This window comes from Natrix helvetica (assembly GCF_964273705.1).
Source record: "Natrix helvetica genome assembly, chromosome: 1".
Lineage (NCBI taxonomy): Eukaryota > Metazoa > Chordata > Lepidosauria > Squamata > Natricidae > Natrix > Natrix helvetica.
In genome coordinates, this window is record NC_138548.1 from 77,617,493 (window position 1) to 77,638,256 (window position 20,764).

The 20,764-nt window shown below is 38.1% G+C and overlaps 1 protein-coding gene across 1 annotated transcript in view; it reads right to left on the minus strand.

Annotated features, from left to right (window-relative positions):
- The window catches only part of PALS1 (protein associated with LIN7 1, MAGUK p55 family member), a 53,810-nt gene that overhangs the window by 26,097 nt on the left and 6,949 nt on the right, over nt 1-20,764 (minus strand). Inside the window, exon 2 of the mRNA XM_081937724.1 lies at nt 9,373-9,891. Coding sequence (XP_081793850.1) covers nt 9,373-9,775 — 403 coding nt within the window. The 5' untranslated portion in view covers nt 9,776-9,891. The remainder of the gene's footprint in view (nt 1-9,372; nt 9,892-20,764) is intronic.

Genomic DNA, 20,764 nt, shown 5'->3' on the forward strand with positions numbered 1-20,764 from the left:
CCGAGGGGGAAGGGACAGGAATTCTAGGGAGAGGCCTTCCCTGACTGTCTGCAGAACCCAAGCATCCTCGGTGTTCTGGGCCCAATGAGAGGCGAACAGCTGGAGGCGACCCCCGATGGGCGCCAAGCCCTGGCAGTCACTTTGACTTACGGAACGGCCTGTTGGAGGCCCCACCGCGGTTATACTTGCGGAAGCCGAACTGCTGCCTGCCTCTGTCCCGAAAAGGCGCTCTGTCTTGGGACCTGTCGCCCTGCTGGCCGAAGGACCTATTAGAGGGAGAGAAGGAAGAGGCAGAGGTGGAAGGCTCGGAGGCACGAAAGGACTGCCTCCTAGAGTAGGGAGCGGCCTTACGTTCCTGCTTTTTATTTAAAGAGGGTAGGATCTTCCTCTTGTCCTTGGACTCAATGAGGAGAGGATCCAGGGACTCGCCAAACAATTTGGACCCCTTAAAAGGGGCGGAAGCCAGTTTCCATTTGTTTTTCTGGTCCGCTTGCCAATGTCGGAGCCAGATCAGTCGACGGGAAGTTATGTTAGAACCGAGGGCCCTGGAGGCAAATTTGGTGGCATTGAGGGACGCGTCAGCGGCATACTGGGAGGCCGCGATTATTTTTGACACGTCCTGGTGGAGACGGATGTCTCCCGCCGGGAGCTTGTTTAGGAGCTCGCGCAGCCAGATCACAGAGGCCCTATTAAAAAAGGAAGCGGAAGAAGAGGCCCTGATGGCCCAGGCAGCCGCCAGATGGGTCTTGTGGCACGCCTTTTCCGCCTTCTTGTCCTCCGCCTTAAGGCCTTCCAGGAGGTCGGCCGGTAGCGAGGAGTTGGAAGTGAGCGCAGCGATGGGCGGGTCGACAGTGGGAAGGGCCAGAAGGTCCTCCAACACTGGCTCCATAGTATAAAGCTTCCTATCTACCCCACTGGGAGAGGATTGCGTGGCTGGCTGAGCCCACTGGCGCTGGATTAAGTCGAGGAACAGCCCCGGGACCGGAACCAGCTCTTGCTGGGGCGCTGGCACATCAAACATGACCGCATTGGGATTAGCCGGAGGGGCATCATCCGCCGGCGCGGTCGGCTTGGGCTTGATCCCCACCCTGGTGGCAGCCTTGACCTTGTGAAGGACCGATTTAAAAAGGCTGGGCTTGAAGAGACCCGCAAAGGCGGGCGCTTCGGGGGGAAGGTCCTCGTCGTCCGAGAGGCCTAGCACCTCCGGGTCAGGGTCCTCAATGGCAGAGGCCTCGCTGACCACCGAGGATTCCAGGGAAGGATGGCGAGCACGCTTGCTTGGGGGCGGAGCTGCCTGATCGGGTTTGGGACCCCTAGGGGCCGCTGCGGTAGGACTTTTAAATTTCATTGCCTCCGTGATGCCCTTGGCAATGGCACGGGCCATTAGCTCCTGCATGCGGGGCGATAACTCCTCAGAGTCAGAATCGGGATCCAAGCCCTCTACTAGGGGGGGTGAAGCCTCACCCTGCATATCGTCTATGCTAGCATCCCCAGGGGGAGGAACCTGTTCACAGGCCCAGGAAGGGACCGGGGAAGCCGGCTCTGCAAATGACCTATTAGGGGATAGGTCCTGGGATTCCACCTCCTCGGCGAGGACCGACTGGAGATCTTCCCGGGAGGGAGGGGCTCCTGAAAGGGACTGCACCCTGTCTGCCTGGCGTCTGGCCTTCTCGAATTGCTTGTCAAGGGCCCGCTGGCGCCTTTCAGCATCCTTGGCCTCAGCTACCGAAGGGGTTCTGGAACGCTGTTTCCCAGAGCTACCCCCACCACTCTTGCCCGCACCCCCACTCCCCGAAGAGGAGGAACCCTTGCTAGGGGCCTGCGAGAGGCTCGGCCTAGCGTCTTGGGAATCGGGAGGACTGGGCAGGTCCATAGTCAATGACCACACAAGATGGAGCAAGGCTATGATAAGGCAGAAGGATAGATATAGACTGGGTGCTGTAATGGGAAACAAAACGAAATGATCGTTAAAATTGCCATATATACAATTAATCGAATCAATACTATAAAATCATCCCATGTTTCACACCAGTCGGAGGCCCAGGGGTAGGATTGGGGCCTGCACCGGGGTGCAAGGCTCCGCAGGAGAAGCAGGGAGGAGAATGACTATAGAAAAATTCTTTAGGCCTGCGCTTACTTAAGGCCTCCTCCCTGAGCCGGTATGATGACCGTTGGAATGGCACAGGAACCAGCGCCGCTCGCAAAAATAGACAAAAGGCGAAGGTGGCGATCCTAGCCCGAGAAACCCTTGCTAGGCCCTGCCACCTCCAGCGGCCTCCTGAACAACGAGGCTGATGCAAAATGGCGGCCATGGCTGGGCGCGCTATTTTCGCGCCTAAAAATGGCCGCCGCAACAGCGTGGGGCTAAGGGAGAGCGAGGGGCGAACGCGCCTCGCAATGGCGACGATCGCCCACTCCTCCCTGCGGCAGAGGTCCTCTAGCAGGCCGGGGAGCGAAAAAACTTCGACGAAAATAACAAACGAGGGGCCTGGGGAGTTAGGAACCTCGCCGCTGCAGCCGCGCCGTTTTAAACGACAAGCGGCAGGCCTCCGAAGCCGTCCCAAGAGGATCGGCTGAGGGGCACCCCCCACCACCTTCCAGCTTACCTCCTGGCCTTCAAGTGCAGATTGTACTGAAGAAAGTCGCAGAATTTAAGAGAGAAACGTCTCACGATGTTGGAGGAATAGTAGAGAAAAACTTTAAACGTAATTTGAGAGTCCAAGCCAAAAAAAGGATCAATTTAGCTCAGAGCTCTAACTAAATACGTCCAAACGGGCTGACTGAGGAAGAATTCTGGGGGATTGAGCACACCAGGAGGAGGTGTGGCTTAAGGAAAAATAGTTCCTCAGTCCTAAGGGCAAGCAGACTGAATTAACCCATTGCTTGGACTCTCCAAGCGGTGTACAGGAAAACAAGTAAGACAGAAGTTTGAGACTTGTTGATTTTATATGATTAACAAAGACATCCACTACCAACGTCTCTTAGTGCAATCATTCAGTTAAGGGAATACCAAGGCGACTTGTTCTTAACAACTATTATTGATTTAGGCAAACCTTCCCCTATTTAAATAACTTTCTTTAAACTGATGTTTCTCCTATTCGGTTAAGAGAATCATGTCATACAGCACTAAAAAAAAACCCTTTTCTGAAGCTCTGATAACCTTTAGTACCGTGATGGCAAACTTTTTTTCCCTTGGGTGCGTGCGTACATGCCGACACCCATAATGCAATCCTCCCTGCAGGCCCCGCCCAAGTATGCATGACCCCCCCCCCCCCGTGCTCCTCCCATGCATGTTCCCCTGACCCCCGTTTTGGTCTAGCAGGCCTCCCTGAAGCCTCCTGGGACCAAAAACGGGGGGGGGGCACCCCCATCCCCCTTTTTTGGTCCCAGGAGGCTTCAGGGAGGCCTGCTAGCTTCAAAACGGGGGTAGCGCGTGCATGCACAGGAGAAGCGCACACGCACGCACATGCTTTTAGTACCTGAGGAAAAAAAGGTTTGTCATCACTTCACTAAAGGTTATCAGACTTTCAGAAAAATCTTTTTAAGTGGAGTATGACATAATTTTCTTATCCGAATCTGTACGACCCCTCCCCCACTACTCACGAATACACACACAACTTCCCCACCCTCACGCAGGAGCACACCTCTCCCAGTAGACACCTGAAAATCAGCTGGCCGGCGGGAGGTGCACATGCAGTAGAGATAACCTGAGTAATGGTTTGCATGCCTGCAGAAACGGCTCCGCATGGCACTGTGGCACGCATGCCATAAGCTCGCCATCACAGCTTTAGTGGCAAAATGTTTTTAAAGGGTTGAGGAGCAATATTTTTTACAATACTAAAAACATTAAATGAAGCCTATAGTGTATTTTGAAAATTAGTACAGAAAATAATCTTTTTGACCTCTTGTCCATACACCCACACAAACCACCTGGAAGAGTTTTTCTAGTTAGTAAAAGGACATGGAAACTATCTTATACCAGTCTATAATTGATATGGTGGATTTATCTGTATTGGTATCCTCTGCATCACACTGGAACTTAAATGAACTGAATAGCCATAAAAGAAAGCAATAATGCAGAATCCAGAAAAAATATACACAAAAATTCTTCAGGACTTATTTGAAATTCTTAAAAGGATGCTTGCTATTTATATAAACAGATACATTTCCCCTGCTGTGCCATTTTGTGTGTGTGTGCGCATGCGCAGTTTGTCTTGCTTCTGATAACCACCAAATCGGGTGCAGACTAAAGTCCTGGAACAGATTACGGTCGGCACCCGAGGTCCCACTGTATGTGATGACATGGCAAGAATCTTCAGCAGTATACAACTTATTTGACTTATTTAACTTTTAAATAGTTAAGATAATTTTAATGTTTTAAGAGTCCTTTCCATTTTTATTCCTTCTTTTTAATTCCAAGAACAACCTTCTAAACTTTTTTTTTTAAAATTTAAGATGTCATATTTCAAGATTCTCAATGCATATGTCATGTTTGCCTGTTGGAAAAGTTGCTTGTTTAGGGATCAGTTTTAATACTGTGCTTAATACAGCTAAAGATATATATAGAAAATAATGGATCTTAAACACATGTCTTATGCATGAAAAGCCATAGGATTACCCTGGTTTACGAACACCTAATAGTTGTTTTTTTAAGGATTCCTGTTAACCTTGGAGTACCTTAGCTATGCTGATTTTAAAAATTCTAGAACTAAAACCTAAATTTGGTATACTTGAGAATGTTTCTTTATTTAACTTAAAAGGATTGTTTCTCTGTTATGGTTTTGGTTCTTTGGGATGGTTTTTCTGTGTCAGTGAGATTCTCTCTATTGATAATTACATTCCAAAACTAGTTCAGATATATTTTGGCGGATTTGGGAGTCAATTGTAACACCATGATTTTAATTCATCTTAATTTTAAACTATTGTGGACTTTTATTGCTATATTTTATAATTGCGAAAGAGTTGTGAAATTTGGCAAATATAAATTTAATTTAATAAATAAAATTGGGATGAAACAACACCTAACATAGGATTTGATTGCATATGTTTGACAATATTTAAATAAGCTGTATGAAAAACCGATTTCAAGCACTTCTTGAAAGAGAAATACCTAATTTTTGGAAACATGGATAAGATTTTTTTCTCCACACATGCATAAATGGATAAATCTGCTTTATGTAAAAGTAATTCTGGATGCTCTCTCAAAATGTCTTGAACTACATGCTATTTCTATCCGTTTTTGCATTATGGTGACACAAATATTCTGCATGGAAAGGAATTACACAAGTAGGCACATACTAGGGAATACACATGAAAAACGATGTGCTGGCACTGAGAGTAGCAAGCACACTATGCAAACAGCCCAGTGTATTTCTGCTGTGTGCCTGCTTACTCTCTTGTAATTCTTTCCTCTCCAACCTCTTTGCTGTGCTGTGGGAGGAAGAGCCAGACAAAGAAGAAATTGCCTACATGTTGCTTTTTTTCCTTCCCCACTCCCTCACAAAGTAGAGATTGGTTCCTTCCCCCTCAATAGTTTTACCACCACAGTACAATTTTATTAAGACTCAAAGAGAAGGGCATTTCACAGTTCTCTTCCCTCTCTATTCCTACTGTCGCTACATTAGACTTATCTGTTATCCATGCCATTTCTATATGCTGCTTGGTTGGGATCAGAAACAGTAGGAGGAAGCAAATGGAAGACAGATAACAATGTAGATTTGAAACTTCTGCTTCAGAGTATCTCTTTAAAGACAGCAAATATTGGGAATGGCAATGAAGAACTGTACAGGTGTTAGAGAACATCTTCATAAATATTATTGTTGCTTATAGGGAAGGCCTACATAAACATTATATGTTCAGAGAAAAAATGTTGCTGATTATTGCTTTTATATTTATGCTGATAAGGCATAACTATGAATTTCCATTGCCTGGTGTCATTCCAATTGTAAGTATACATCTTTTTGCCTATTTTTATTCTCTTTGACCTTTCAAAGTTCATTTTATTAGTCACAAAGAACAGTTTGTTAAGAATCTTGTTTTCTTATTTGCTCAGTATGGAATAATATGGATCTCATGTTCAAGCATGGCATGTGCTTTGCCCGTTTTCCCAATTGCTCTCTGGAGCTTAACTGCTGAAAAAAACCCAGTGCTTTTGAATTTATAGTATTTTTCCCAATAAATTACATGGTACTGAATGGTTCATTTCTAGGTACTATACTGAAGATTTCAATATAAGAAGTCCATGCAATGCAGCTACATCATACATTTGTCTTTGCAAATCTCTGTAAACCTAATTAATTTTTTCTCAAGCAATAGATGAAAGCTCTGGTCTGCCAGTTGGGGGTCTTTCTGGTTTGGGACACTTTGCAATGATAACTCATGCCCTCATCATCTTATTAATGGAATTTACATGGGTTTTTAATGAATACTAATTCAGGAGCTGCAACTAATTCAAAATGCAGTGGCCTGGGTCGGAGTAGATTTATTAGTGTTTTGCCTCGTGCTAAAGTCGCTGCCCTGAGTACCAAGAGATTTCTAGATTCAATTCAAGATGTTAGTTTTATAGCCTACATGAACATTCTCTCCTGACCTGAATCAGCCCTTTGAAGATCTACTTCAGATTTCTTTGCCATATAAGGTAAAAAGCGGGAGCCTGGAGTTTCAAAGTTTCCAAACGTTCACATTATGGACTACCTTGCCCTCCAATATGGTGCTCCCCACCTTGCAATCTATTTTGATCAGCTTTGGTGCAGATGGTGGAGCTGGGCTGCACTTGTAATTGTCTACTTTGCTTAGGTTTGGATGGATATTTTTTCAAGTGAAAGATCTTAAATGCTTCAGAAAGGGAAATAGAGTAACATTTTATCATTAAAATGTATAAAATTGGTGGCAAAGTACATAGTCCACCTCATTTATTCTTAAGGCACTTAAGGTACATAAAATGTAAACCATTTACAGTATTCTAATTGGAAAATGATGGAAACTTTTTGTTAAGGTTTCCATCATTTTCCAACTGGAATACTGTAAATGGGTTGAATTTTATTCCAGCAGAATGCAATCATCTCAGAACATATTGAATAGGGCTGTTCTTTTGAGTTTTGGGTATGATTTTTTATTTTATTCATGCAATGTATGAACTGGGAAGGAATGCCTGCCATTCCTTGGTATTGAAGTATTGAAATATTTTTCATTGTTATTTTCTTTTTGGGAAAGGCAGATGTCACAAGCAGAAGTAATTAAAAGTACAAGTCACAAGCAGAACATTTCCACATATGGGAAAAATTCAAGTGAAATCTGGAGAGCTTTTGCCAAACAGCGTACACAGTTCTGAAGCTGACAGTTCAATAACCTGGTAATAGAGTTTCCCATACAGGAAGTCTTTGACTTACAACTATTTGTTTAGTGATTATTTGAAGTTACAAAGGCTCTGAAAAAAGAGACATGACCATTTTTCATTTACAACCCTTGCAGCATTTCTGTGGTCACATGATCAAAACTGGGATCATGGCAACTGGTATGTATTTATGAAAGTTGCAGTGTCCTGGGCTCATGTGATCACCTTTTCAACCCTCTGACCAGCAAAGTCAATGGGGAAGCCAGAGTCACTGAATAACTTAACTGTAGTGATTCACTTAACAACTGTGGCAAGAAAGGTAGAAAACCAGACGGGACTTGAACTCATGGTTTCTTGATTTCTATCCTAGACCAAGTATTATTTTGCTGATGTACAGATTTCTATATTGTTCTTTATTATAGCAGTTCATCGAATGTGATTTGTTAATTCACTGTGAGCTATTTCAAATCAATAAAATTTCTGAGATATATTGTATTTTTTCGGAGTATAAGACGCACTGGACTATAAGACACACCAAGATTTTGAAGAGGCAAATTTTAAAAAAAAGTTTTTTCACTCTGCAGACCTCCCAAAAACCATTTTTCGTAAAAACGGGCACTTTTTTTTTTCAAAAGAAGGGCATGAATAGCCTTTAGGAGGCTTGTAGAGTGCTCCTGGGGGTGGGTGGAGGCAAAAACGAGCAAAAAACGGCCCGGTTTTTGTAAAAAAAAAAAAGGGGGGGGAGTATACATAGCCTTTAGGAAGCTTTCAGAGTGCTCCTGGGGAGGGGGGAAATTGAGCAAAAAAAAAAAAGCTCCTTTCTGCCCTCCCCAGCCCCCCAGGAGCACTCTGAAGGCCTCCTAAAGGCTATGAACGGCCATTCTGGTGAAAGGGGTGGGGTTTCGGGAGGCAAAAAATGCTGTATTCAGTGTATAAGACGCACACAGATTTTCAGCCTCTTTTTTGAGGGAAAAAGGTGCATCTTATACTCCGAAAAATACGGTACATAAGACAATTTTATTAAAATATAATTTTAAGATTCTTAAAGTGACTGCCTAAGCAAGCATTCTTTATCATAGAAATCATACAACTTATTTTGAATTTTCACATTAATTGTTTTTAGTTCAATAACTCGTTCTTTATTAGATAGTCCTCACTTACCAGCTGCTCATTTAGCAACTATTCAAAGTCCTGCAGTCATGTGACTGCCAAGAGCAACTTCACAAAAGGCTTCAAAGAAGCAAAGTCAATGCAGAAGCCAGCAGGAAGTTGCAAGTCAAACATATGAAGCTGTGCTTAATGGCTACAGATGATTCACTTAATGACTGTAGCTGGAACTGACATCAGATGGGTGGCCATATTATGTTTACAAGAGACATTTCCTGCAAGGATTTTTTTTAGATTGCCCCAAGGAGATTGTTACTACACTTCAAACAGAACAGTTAAAAAGATGGAAATCTCAAGTAAAACATCTTCATAATTGGATAGAACTGCTTGAGAAGCTGCTTGGAGGTGTGGAGGAGTAGAAAGTCTTGAGATGTTTAAACAGGCTGCACACTGGCCTGATTAGAACTAAAGATTACATGGGAAAAAGGAAATTTCTCCCTGGGGATGGGGATATTCATGGCAAATGTGGCACTATTCAAACAACTATCCATCTTTTATACTGCTCTCTGGGACTGACTTGCACACAGAATGACTTGCTGATCAGAAATATCTCTGCCATTAACAGGGATCAGTACTGGACTAGAACTATATGGATTTATATTTTATTAAAGTTTTGAATTTTGTTTCAATATTAAATTAATAATATCCCCTTTTCTAGTTTCTGCATTTCTGGCATGAGAGAGACAAGACAAGATATTATGGTTCACTTTATGATCACACTGCTTAACCAGAGTTGCTCAGTTCCCATTATGGACTGTAAATGAGGACTAGCTGCATAGACACAATCTCTCAAGCCTAACTAAATATTCATTTAGAAGCACTAAAATTCCCATTGCATATAAAATAAATTGTTCTACTTAAAATATACATACCTAGGACTTTCACAGCACAATGCGGACTCTCCAGAATTACTCCTTCTCCTGTGTCAAAAATAGGGTTGTCTATTCCAGTCTTGGGAGGAATTTGTGCCAGCTTCTTCAGTCTCATAGAAGAATTAAGATCAAGTTCTTGTTTTTTCCCATCTTCTTCCCGCCTTCGCCTTAGGTCCTCTTGCTGCTGTCGAATCCGTTCAAGTTGAGCACTCCGCCGTAATGGCATCATACGGTTGCCTAGATCACCTGGGCAATCCACAGCCATTTCCCTGTGTTTCTGAGATTCATCAAGAGGTGCAAGATCCATAATTTTTGTTTCACTGTCTGAATCTTCTGTTACATGTCCATTCATATGAGAAGTTGTCATTGTTCTATGTGAGAAGCTATACGGCTTGTCAGACATAAATTTTATTATAAGACTTCTTTTCTTGGTAGTTCCACTTAAAATCCATTATAATGTTAAATAATTCTTCTTATGCATGACCAGAGAAATCTGAAAAAAAATATCCAGGAAGAAATCTGAAAAAAATAAAAGCAGATTATATCAAAATGAATAAAGTTAATGCAGAAAAACTAATGCTTATATTTAATGTTGTGTGTACCTTAATTTTATAGAGGAAAACTATGTCATAGTATACAAAATTTCCTTGTTTCCAACTCTCAAGTAAAAACCTACTTCTGTTTAGTGGAGCAAATTAAATTAAAATTTGAAAAAAAATGAAATTACAATGGAGAAGAAGCCTCAACTACAAACTCACTTAATCTATGAAAATCTGGAAATGTCTAGATGAAAATGCATGCAGACACATATTCAGGTCACCTATATTTGGATTACGTATATATAGGAAAGTCTTGTTTTTGTAAATGTCACTTTATCCTATCCATTTTATTATTAATACATGCAAAACAAAACCACCATGGTGATTACTACAACATAAAAAGACTTAATAAAACAATTGCCTGTTTATAGCAATCAAACTTTTTTACTCCCATTTTTTTAACATTTTTCATTATTTCAAAAGGGTGGTTTGTTTTGAAACTTATACTTGATCTCAGCACATCTTTTACTGTCACAAACTAAACTGAATTTATTAAAGGATAAAAATGCACCTCCCTGTTCATGTTGTCTTAAATTAGATGAAAGGGCTATCTAGTCCACTGTTTGTTTTTAATAGAACTACTACATGTTCATGGAATAAATGTGATGGCTACTATCTGACTGTCCCTTGAGATCCGGCATGTGGTCACACTGCTTCTAGGCTTCTAGTTATTATGTTTGCTACTATAGCCAATAAATGCCGATAGCTATTATCTAATATACTAAAACTCTCTGCCTGTCTGGGCAAAGCGGTGAATCGCAGGGCAACAATTTTAAACCAATCTCAAATGGGCTACTTTCAAGAATGCATCCAGAACCCATGACTCCTATGGAATTAAAACTTGGCAAATTTAATAAAGCATTTAATGACATAAAATTATCATAAAGTCTTATAATACAAAATATCCAAAAATATTTCCTGTGGCCAACTCTTGATGTTTGACCTGCAGATACATCTCTGAATATCTCCATGAATTTTAAAGGAATTATCCAGTACATTAGGTCAGCTATTCTTGAAGGCATTGAGGAATCTGGTAAGGAAACATCCCTCAAAAAGGGCTTCAAAACACCAAATACCAAATGAAATTAGCTTTTTCATAGACTGTCAAGGTTAGGCAGGTTAGCTAACTTCAAGCTGTCACATGATGTAATAACTATCTCTTAAAATATGTTCCTGTTGAAAAATAGTTTGCATCATTTCATGAGTGACGTTTATTGTTAAAAGTGAATATGATTATGTCAACAGATATAGCCATTTATTTTAATTCATTCATATTACACCTATTATTCTTGATGTTAGTGAAATTTCAGTAGATGTTTTTGTAATAAAATTGGCTCAAGATTATCCTCACAAAATAATTTAGGTGAAAGAACTAGCTATCAGAAAGGTTTTCTATTACTGTTTACAGCAGTGGAAAATGTATTTCAGTATAAATTCTTTGTAAATTTCTGAGCTGCATGAAAGGATTTCTTATTGCTGTACAGCAAATCTTCCTATATACTGTATACATAAGATAATAAAGTGTGCTTATGCTAACAAAATTTGTAAAGCAATCGCAATAGCATTTATATACAGCTCCGTAGTGTTTTACAGCATTCTGAGTGGTTTACAATGTCCGCATATTGCCCCCAATAATCTGGATCCTCATTTTACCTACTTCAGAAGGATGGAAAACTGAGTCAGCTCTGAGCCAGTAAGGATCAAACTCCTGGCTGTGGACAATTAGCCTGCAATACTAACACTGCACCACCAATCTCTTTTATTGTGTTAAGATCTAGTTATAAAACTGATGTATGTAAAAAGCTAAGGTTAACTAACCTTAACCAACGTAAGTTCAACATTTAACAGTTTAGCTGATCTTCATGTATAAGCAGTATTTATAGGAGTACCACATAGAATACCACAGGGTTTTAATTACATACAGTATTGTTCTTAGACCATGGAATTAACATTTTAATGTCCCTCGGCCTTCAAGAACTATAGCTCAAACCTCCTTTGCTCTCACTGTAAGGTCCTGACAACGGACCATAAAAAGAAAAAAGAAAAAGAATGCACACTGTTATCTTCATTGTAGCAAAGTCCTGGTAAATATATTTCTAAAAGCAAAGTAATAGTCTTCCTACAAATGAAATGTTTTAGTTTTAAATTGATTCTATGCCCTGAAATAGAAAAGAGTAAAAAGAGTGTTTATCTCCGATAAGCAGAATAAGAACCATGTGTAATTCTCATAAATCATTGTCATTAACCATTCAATACATGCAAGACCATAGTTTTGCATTCTAAACTATAGCTTGCATATTATAATCTTGTGAGAGAAAACATGCTGGCAGTAAATGGAAATTTATGGCAAATCCCAAGAAAGGGTCAGAGCATTTGTACAATGAATAGTGATACCTCCGTTAATATGAAATAATAAGATTGATCAAATCAAAGAAGGTGGGTGCTATAACAGGAACCCACAATAGAAGCAACTGTCCATGAGAAGAATAAAGGAAGAGCCCAATGAACAAGTATGGTGATATACTTGTTCATTGGGAACAATTATCTGGATAACCATTTGGATAACCAGAAATTCAAGCACATTGAGAATAGTCTCTGAAGCTTCAAGGAAAGAAATGAGAGAAAGGAAGGAAGAGTTGTACTATGTATTCACGATAACTGTTGCAAGCTCATAAATCCTAATCAATGAACTTGACAATATTGTAAAAAGCATCTGAGCTAAAAAAGTAAAAGAATAAAAGCACTACTGTTTTGATATCTATTGTCATTTTCCCCATCAAAGAGAAGTGTTGATGCTTTCCAAAAGCAAGTAAGAGGCATTCCAAAGAGGGAAGAAGTGCTGGTAGGGAATGTAAATAATCCTGTTACAGTAGAACCTCTGTTCATGAACGCTTCTGACCATGACCAAATCGGGTTCCGACCAAAAAATTCGCAAAAAATTTTTGCGGCCAATTTCTCCTTCCCCACCAATTTTTTTTTGTAAGTGCCAAATTTCCAAAATTAGGTTCAGGTCACAACCAAATTGGTTTGCAACCAAAGTTATGAAACAAATGATGGTTGTGATCAGAGGTTCTACTGTATTTTGTTTCTCCAAACTCTATAGAAAGCACAACAAGATTAACTCTTCTTGACATGGTTACTGATGCAATAGGGAAGAGTTAGTAAAAGATTTAGAAATTCCAGGAATACCAATGGTAAATTGCAATGTGATGATGGAATTCTTTACTTATTTTTGTTGAATTTCAAAAAGTAGATTTTAAGCAATAAGTAGATTCCATCACATGAGAATGGGACAAGAAATTCAAGAGGGATGAGTCCTAAAAAAGGGACAATTAAAAAAAAATCTAATGCAGAATAGAATGGAAGACAACAGAAGAAGTCAAACTAGTTATATGAAAAGCTTACTAAAAGCTAAAAACAAAGGACACGTATAGACAGTAGAAAAAGGCAAACTGACATGGCATGTATGTAGCCCAGAAATGTAAGGGGAATCCTTACCTGAATGTTATCAACTAAGTACTGAAGAAATACTTTGGCCAATATTTTTCTTGAGAAACCCTGATGGAAGAAATGAAATGCAAGATAAATGGATGACGGCAAATATCATTTATCTTCAAGGGAGACAGAGCGAAAAGGATCCAAGGAACTAGAGATTTTAATCTCTAGAACAGATTATAGAGATCAGTTTGTGAGCATCTTGAAAACAGAGCAATAATTACTAGAAGTCAGCATCAACAATGACAAATTTGGCCACAGTAATCATAATCTGTTTTCTGACTGAAAATCTTTGAAAATAGATTGTACATATATTGTCAATATAAACATGCTTCATTTACCAACAGCCTTATGCAGCAACCAGGTACAGCTAAAAAAAATAAGTGACCAATTCTAGTATTTACGACTGTTGCAGTGTCCTGCAGTCTTGCGACGAAAGGCAAAAGGAAAATCATAAATTGTGGTCACATGATTTTTTACTTAGCAGTTGTGTTGCTTTTCTTAATGACTGAAGGGGAAGTGAAGAACTTAAGTTTGTCATGGTAACATGATTTTCCATGTAGGAAATGAGTTATTGGTCCCTATTGTGGTTGCTAAGCAAAAACTACCTTTATATATTCATAGATCTGGAATGGGCTACATAAATAATCTGGTCCAATTTACTCAGGGCACAATCTACTACATCTCTGCTAGATTACCATCTAATCTTTGCTTGAGTTCTTGATGAAGGATTCACTACTTTATAAAGCAGCCTGCTCCACAGGCTGATAGTTTGTACAGTCAAGAAGCCCGTTTTAATATCTAGCCTAAAATTACTTCCTTGTAATTTGAACACAACACTGCTTTTTCAAGCAATAAAATGTCTTAACCCGCTACACCCTTGAGAGGTTGCTCAAAGGAACTGGTCAAGTTTATAAATCAGTAATAGGTCACTCTGGCAACGGCTAGGGAAAATAGATGATGATGACAACCATTTTCTCTCCTCTAGGCAGAAGCTGCCACTTTTTTTTCTATGAATAGAAAGGTATTTTCTTGAATCCAATTACACGGTCAAATTATTTTATCGAAATTTTGTACTATATTTTGGTTCTACAGATTCAGCAGAATTGGAAAATGATCTGCCTTTCCCATTTTGGATCTCTTAAAATAAATGTAAATAATATTTAGGCAGACAGATATGTCAAATTTTATAGGAGAAATATTTTTGGATCCTATAAATAGTCAATAGAAACTGTAAGCATTCATACATAACATATTATTTGTAATTTGTCAAAAATAGTTTAAAGAAATAATTTTTAGCTATCTTTTAAGTTTATTTTGTAATATGTAAGATATCTCTTCAAAAAGAGATTCATGAAAATTTTATTTAACCACAATATCATCAGCACAATCTGCTGTTAGTTATTATTCTAAGAAGAAACACCATAGCAGTTTATCTATGGAAGATTATGTATCTATGTAAAATAAAAAATCATTAATTGAACTGAATCAAATGCAGCATTGATAAAAAGAGCCAAGGTCCTAGTCAGATTTGTTTGCTGCTAATTTTACTAATTTAGAACCTGCTTAGTCTGATGGTTAAGCACTAGGCTAGAAAGCAGAAGAGCATAAGTTCAAGTCCAGCCTTAACCATGAAAGCCAGGTAGGTGACTTTGGACAGTCACTTTCTCTCAGTCCAATCCACTTTAGAGGGGAGGCTGTTGTTGGGAAAATAGAAGAAGGAAGATGTGCTGAATATGTTCACCACTTTGAGTTACTTGTAAAAATAATAAAAGTAGAATATATATAAATAAATAATCTAGAAATGGATTTATGTTTACATTGATTTAGGTAGTGAGAAATATTAATTTAACAAGGATTTATTTTCTGCTACTAACAGTTTTCACAAGCAATATAAAATTCTTATGCCAGTATTGTAGAGAGTTGTCATCATGCAGAAAATAGAAGGAAGGTGTGTTATACATGTTTAGTGCCTTGAGTTATAAACAATAAAGGTGGGATACAGATAGATGGATGGATGGATGGATGGATAGATAGATAGAGATAGAAAGATAGATAGATAAATAGATAGATAGAAACAATGGTATATGATTTTATTCTTTTTTTCCCTCTCTTATGCCTTTCCACTTTTAGGCAGCAGCTGGAACTTCTCATTTAGGACAGATTAGCATTCCTTTGGCACTTTCTGCAACTGAATGTTTGTTTCTATAGCAACAGCTTTCCCAACTACGAAAGGGGGAAAAATTACATCATGAAGTTGTATCAAGCCATTCCTCTCTCACTACGGTTCTCAGGAGATTAACCTTTTAAACAAACAAACAAAAAAAAGAGTAGATGTTACACAGTACAGCATACTTCTAACAGTTATCAGATCAGTTGGCAAATGGCTAAAACACCCTAATAAGATACCAAAACCTCTGAAGAACAGCATATAAAACATGCTTTATTTAGTCAGTCACTTGACATTGCTTTAAGGACTCAGGTGAGGATTAATTTTATGCTATACATTTAAAAATAGATTCAATCCAAAATAATGTATCAGTTATATAAATGCTGCATAGATATTACTGAAATCTTAAATAGGAAAGTACTAAACATTTGGCAGTTTCTTTCAAGGAGATACTTGCAATATTAATTGTATATAGAATTTATCTATATATGCAAAATAAAAGATTCAAAACATGGACCAAATAATTTTCACTGCAAAGAAATGCCATTACAGTAATAATCCATCCTGGATAATCTGTATTTTAAGCAGAAACAGAATAATTATGATTTTTCAATCTTTAGGAAAAAAACCCAATGAAATTATATTTAATATTATCAAAAACAATTTACATTGTTCTAGATAATTAAGTATCAAACTCCTTACAGTCCTTCAAAAAGGCATGTGAAGAAATATCTAGATCAGAAGGCAATGTAGTGCTCTCCAGATGTTTTGGAACTATACTTTTTCAGAAAACATAGTCAGCATGGTCATTTCCCCCTCCCCCCCCAACTTATAAGTTCATTTAGTGACTTTTCAAAGTTATAACAGCATTTGAAAAAGGCCATTTTTCACACGACTATTGTAGCATCCTCATGGTGATGTGATCAAAACTCAGACTCTTGGCAACTGACTCATATTTATGACTGTTGCAGTGTCCTGGGATCATGTACCTTTTGTAGCCTTCTGACAAGCAAAAGTCAATGGTGAAGTCAGATTCACTTAGTAATTAAGTTACTAATGTAAGAACTGCAGTGTTTCACTTAACAACAGTGGCAAGAAAAGTTGTAAACTGCGGCAAACTTTACTTAACAAATATCTCACTTAGCAACAGAAATTTGGGGCTCAATTGTGCTCATAACTATATGAACTGGATGCAATCAAATTGTTTATTATGATCAGCAGAGGAAAATAAGTAAATCTTCACAGAAGCAAAAGACACTTCAAACCTAGATTATATTTATTCAATTATGGCTGAATGAAGACTCTAGGACAGGGGTGTCAAACTTGCGTTGTCACGTGATATATCACGACTTTATCTAAATAAACGCATCCTCAAAAGATGATTGCTTATCATCCTTTGAACATATAATTGTGATTCCCTTCTTTTAACAAGTATAATAATAAGAATAGGGAATAACAGGCATATGAATAAATTTAACATATTACTATTTCTCTTGCTGTATGAGTTTGGAAATTTAAATAAATTACAATATAGTAAATTTATACTGTGAAATTTAGAAGGCTGCCCACTGAAATGAAGACTCTGATTGGTAGACCAATAAAACTTGGGAAATAATTATGTACTTCTATAACTGTAAAGCAAAATAAATAGCACTTTATTTATTTCTTGGAACACTCTTGAATATTTTATAATTTCATAAGGAACTTTCAGCCATTTGATCACGTATCCTACTTCAATTAGGAGTGGCTTTTCTGAGTCATCAGTTTAGTTTCATTCAACTTGTTTTGCACTGAGTAGAACTTTCAGAGTGTGCAATGAGATAAATTATTTTGCAAGCCTCAGACACAATTATCTTCCTCTTCTGTATTTTTTTTTCTGCCCCAGAGAAAAAGAACTTTGCTCTCTAGTAGTTCAAGGAGGTCAATATCTAAAGCATTTCTTCTGAAATCAGGCTACAAACCCTTTGTAGATCAGCTACAGAAAACTACTTACACTGTATCTTTACAAAATAATATCAGAACATACCAGAACTTTCCTTCCCCAGCCATTCTGGTATTACAATGATAAATGTACTGTAACTAAAGAGAAGACAGAAGTCATGCCCTCTTGAACCCAACACTCAGTGAGGAGACAAGCAGCCTGCCACAATACTAAGTTACTTCTAAAAAATAAAGCAGTGACATAAAGATAGAAATAAATAAAAACCCTTTATGACAAAGAGAAAATTACACCTTATTCCTTCTCCTCTCCCACCATTTTTGCAAGTATATATGTATTATAATTTTTCCTGGGGCTATCAATGCAAGGCACGTCTTAAATTTTTGGGATATTTTCATAACAATATGATGTCTTAGAATCTTGTAGACACAGCTTACAGATATAACAGTGAACTAATATCAGTTACAAGGCTTACTGAAATAGGTTTGACTTCACAAATTTGAAAAAAACCAGCCAGTTGGAAATATGCTTTATATGTTTGGAGAAGTTACATGTGGAAAATCAAGTAACATTGTATACTAACTGCAGTCAAAAAATCTTTAGGTTGATATATATTTTAATTGAATTACATATAAAAGTTATCATAACCATTTATCAGATAGCATGAATGGATTTTGCCAGCAAGATTATGTCTCCTTGAAGGTCTTTCCTTGAAAATGCAAGAGTCAAGGGAAGAGAATTTAGCTTTTAACCACAGAAGTAAAAGTCTACCAATAATCATTAAAGCAAGAAAAGAACAACAAAACTAAAATAGAATATAAATATTGACTGTTTGTTTTCAATCTAGAAATGATCTTCCATATCTATTTTTGCCTTTACCCTCTTCACTGATGTAGATATTTCCTGTTAGAGCCTGTTGATATCTTACTGATATCTTACTGATATCAGCCAATGTGACAGATTTCTAAAAATCAGAATAAAAATATAGTCAGTTAATAAGTAAAACATATTGAAGTACTTGATCTCTTCTATTCACTCCAATGGGATTGATTTAAATGTGTGGGAATGCACAGCTTCAAGGTGTTGCCTGATGTATTACTGCAGGACCCTCCTAAATTTCCTCAGGAACCAGTCATGCCAGTTAAAAAAAATCATATGAATAGTTTTACACTCTATTTTGAAAAAGCCTTCAGGGCCACAAAGAATCTCAATCACCACACCCAAAGTGAGTATCAAGAAGATAATGTTCTAAAAATCCTCACTGTAACTTACTTATCTCAGACACTGCCCTATCTCTACATGCCACATATGAACCCACTATGTCAAGGAAAATATATCTTGGACCTACTATATTGACTTCAGAACTTTTCAATTTTTGGCTGATCTTAATAGATAAGTCAAAAACTGCCAGTAAAAAGAATGTGAACTTATTCCCAAACTGAAAATCAATTGAGAATTGAAAAATCTATTTATATCTATTTAGTTAGTATATCAATACCAACATTATGAACTGGGATTTTCAATCTAACAAAGTTTTTGTTTTATATTTATATATTTAAATATGTACAAGTAGTCCTTAGCTTATGACCACAATTAAGCCCAACATTTCTGTTACTAAACAAGACAGTTGTTAAGTGAGTTTTGCTGCATTTTCTTGCCACAACTGTTAAGTTAGTAACACTGTGGATTTGCCTTCCTCATTGACTTTGCTTGTTAAAAGATGACCATATAACCCTGGGACACTGCTACCTTCATAAATACATGCCAAAGGCCAAACATCCAAATTTTGTTCACATGGCTACCGGGATGCTGCATCATGTGAAAAATGGTAATAAGTCACTTTTTTTCAGTGCTGTTACAATTTCGAACAATCATTAAGTGAATTGGTTGTAAATCGAGGACTACCTGCATATTATTCACTTTTTTAAGATTAGCAATAGCCATTATCTTCTTACCATACTACGCAAACATCTATGGAAAATCACAAGCATGTAATGAATGCAAGAGTATCATCAAGTCCATTTTCTCAGCAAGTTAAGAGACACACCTTCTTCAGTTAAGAAGGCAATGCATAATTATTATTAGCAGGAATTCATAGCTTTTTTTTGCATATATTAATCAGTCCTCTTTTCAAATCATCCAAATAAATGGCAATATTTCATATTGTGGCAACGTATTTTGCAACTTATTTATGCACTGTATTTTATAACTCCTATAAATAGTATTTAAACTTTAACAAAAGAGCAGAGATAGTCCTCACTTATAGATACTAATTGTGACTGGCAACTCTGCGTAAGTGATCCAGTCACTAAGTAGAAAATCAAATGAGTGCAACTGTGCTTTCTAGCTGGAAAGAGACAAGATTATTCAGTTTGGCTTTTATTTTCCTTCTAACCACTCCTGGCTCTTTAGCATTCTCAACTGCATGGTTACTGTCTTTTACACATCAAAAACAATGTGATATTCCCTTTTCGTCAATCTCTCTTCTGGGGGCAGAGAGCAAGCAATTTATGTAGGCAATCTCTACTTTGCCTGAAAAGGTTTGCCTTCTTTTTGCCACTGAGGTTGCATTGCTTTTGATGTATACAAGAGTATACAACGCTTGCTCATTTTCTCCCTTCCTCATCTTTACAGCAGAATAGAGGAAGAAGACAATCAGACACCAGAGATGTTGTGACTATAATGGTGATCACATGACTGAGAAATGCTGAGATGAATGGGCTATAAAGTTTTTTAAAGCACTGTTTTAACTTTAAACAGTCACTGAATGAATGGTTGGTAAGTAAGGAGTACCTATAATCAGAAGAAAAAAAAGATTCTTGGAACAGGAGACAAGACAGACAATCCTGAGAGGACAGAGGGAGTGTAAGTGCCCCTGTAAGAAAAAGAGTCATGATAATTGATAACTTTGCTAATTTATTTCCCAGAGGTTTTAAAGAGATTGAAGTGCCTAGTCAGTGGGCCCCTTGACAAACCAATTCTATCTCCAGGATTTGTCCTAAAATTTATTTCCATAAAACAGTCCTGAATAAAGGAATGAAACATTTAGCACTGATATTTTAGAAAGATAGCACAGCAGGTTGCAATCCCAATTTTTTTTCAAGTTGTTTACAAGTGATTCGTTCATAAGTGCATTTTTATTTATTTAAATACACGAGTTTCATTTGCTTTACTCATGTAAGTAAATAA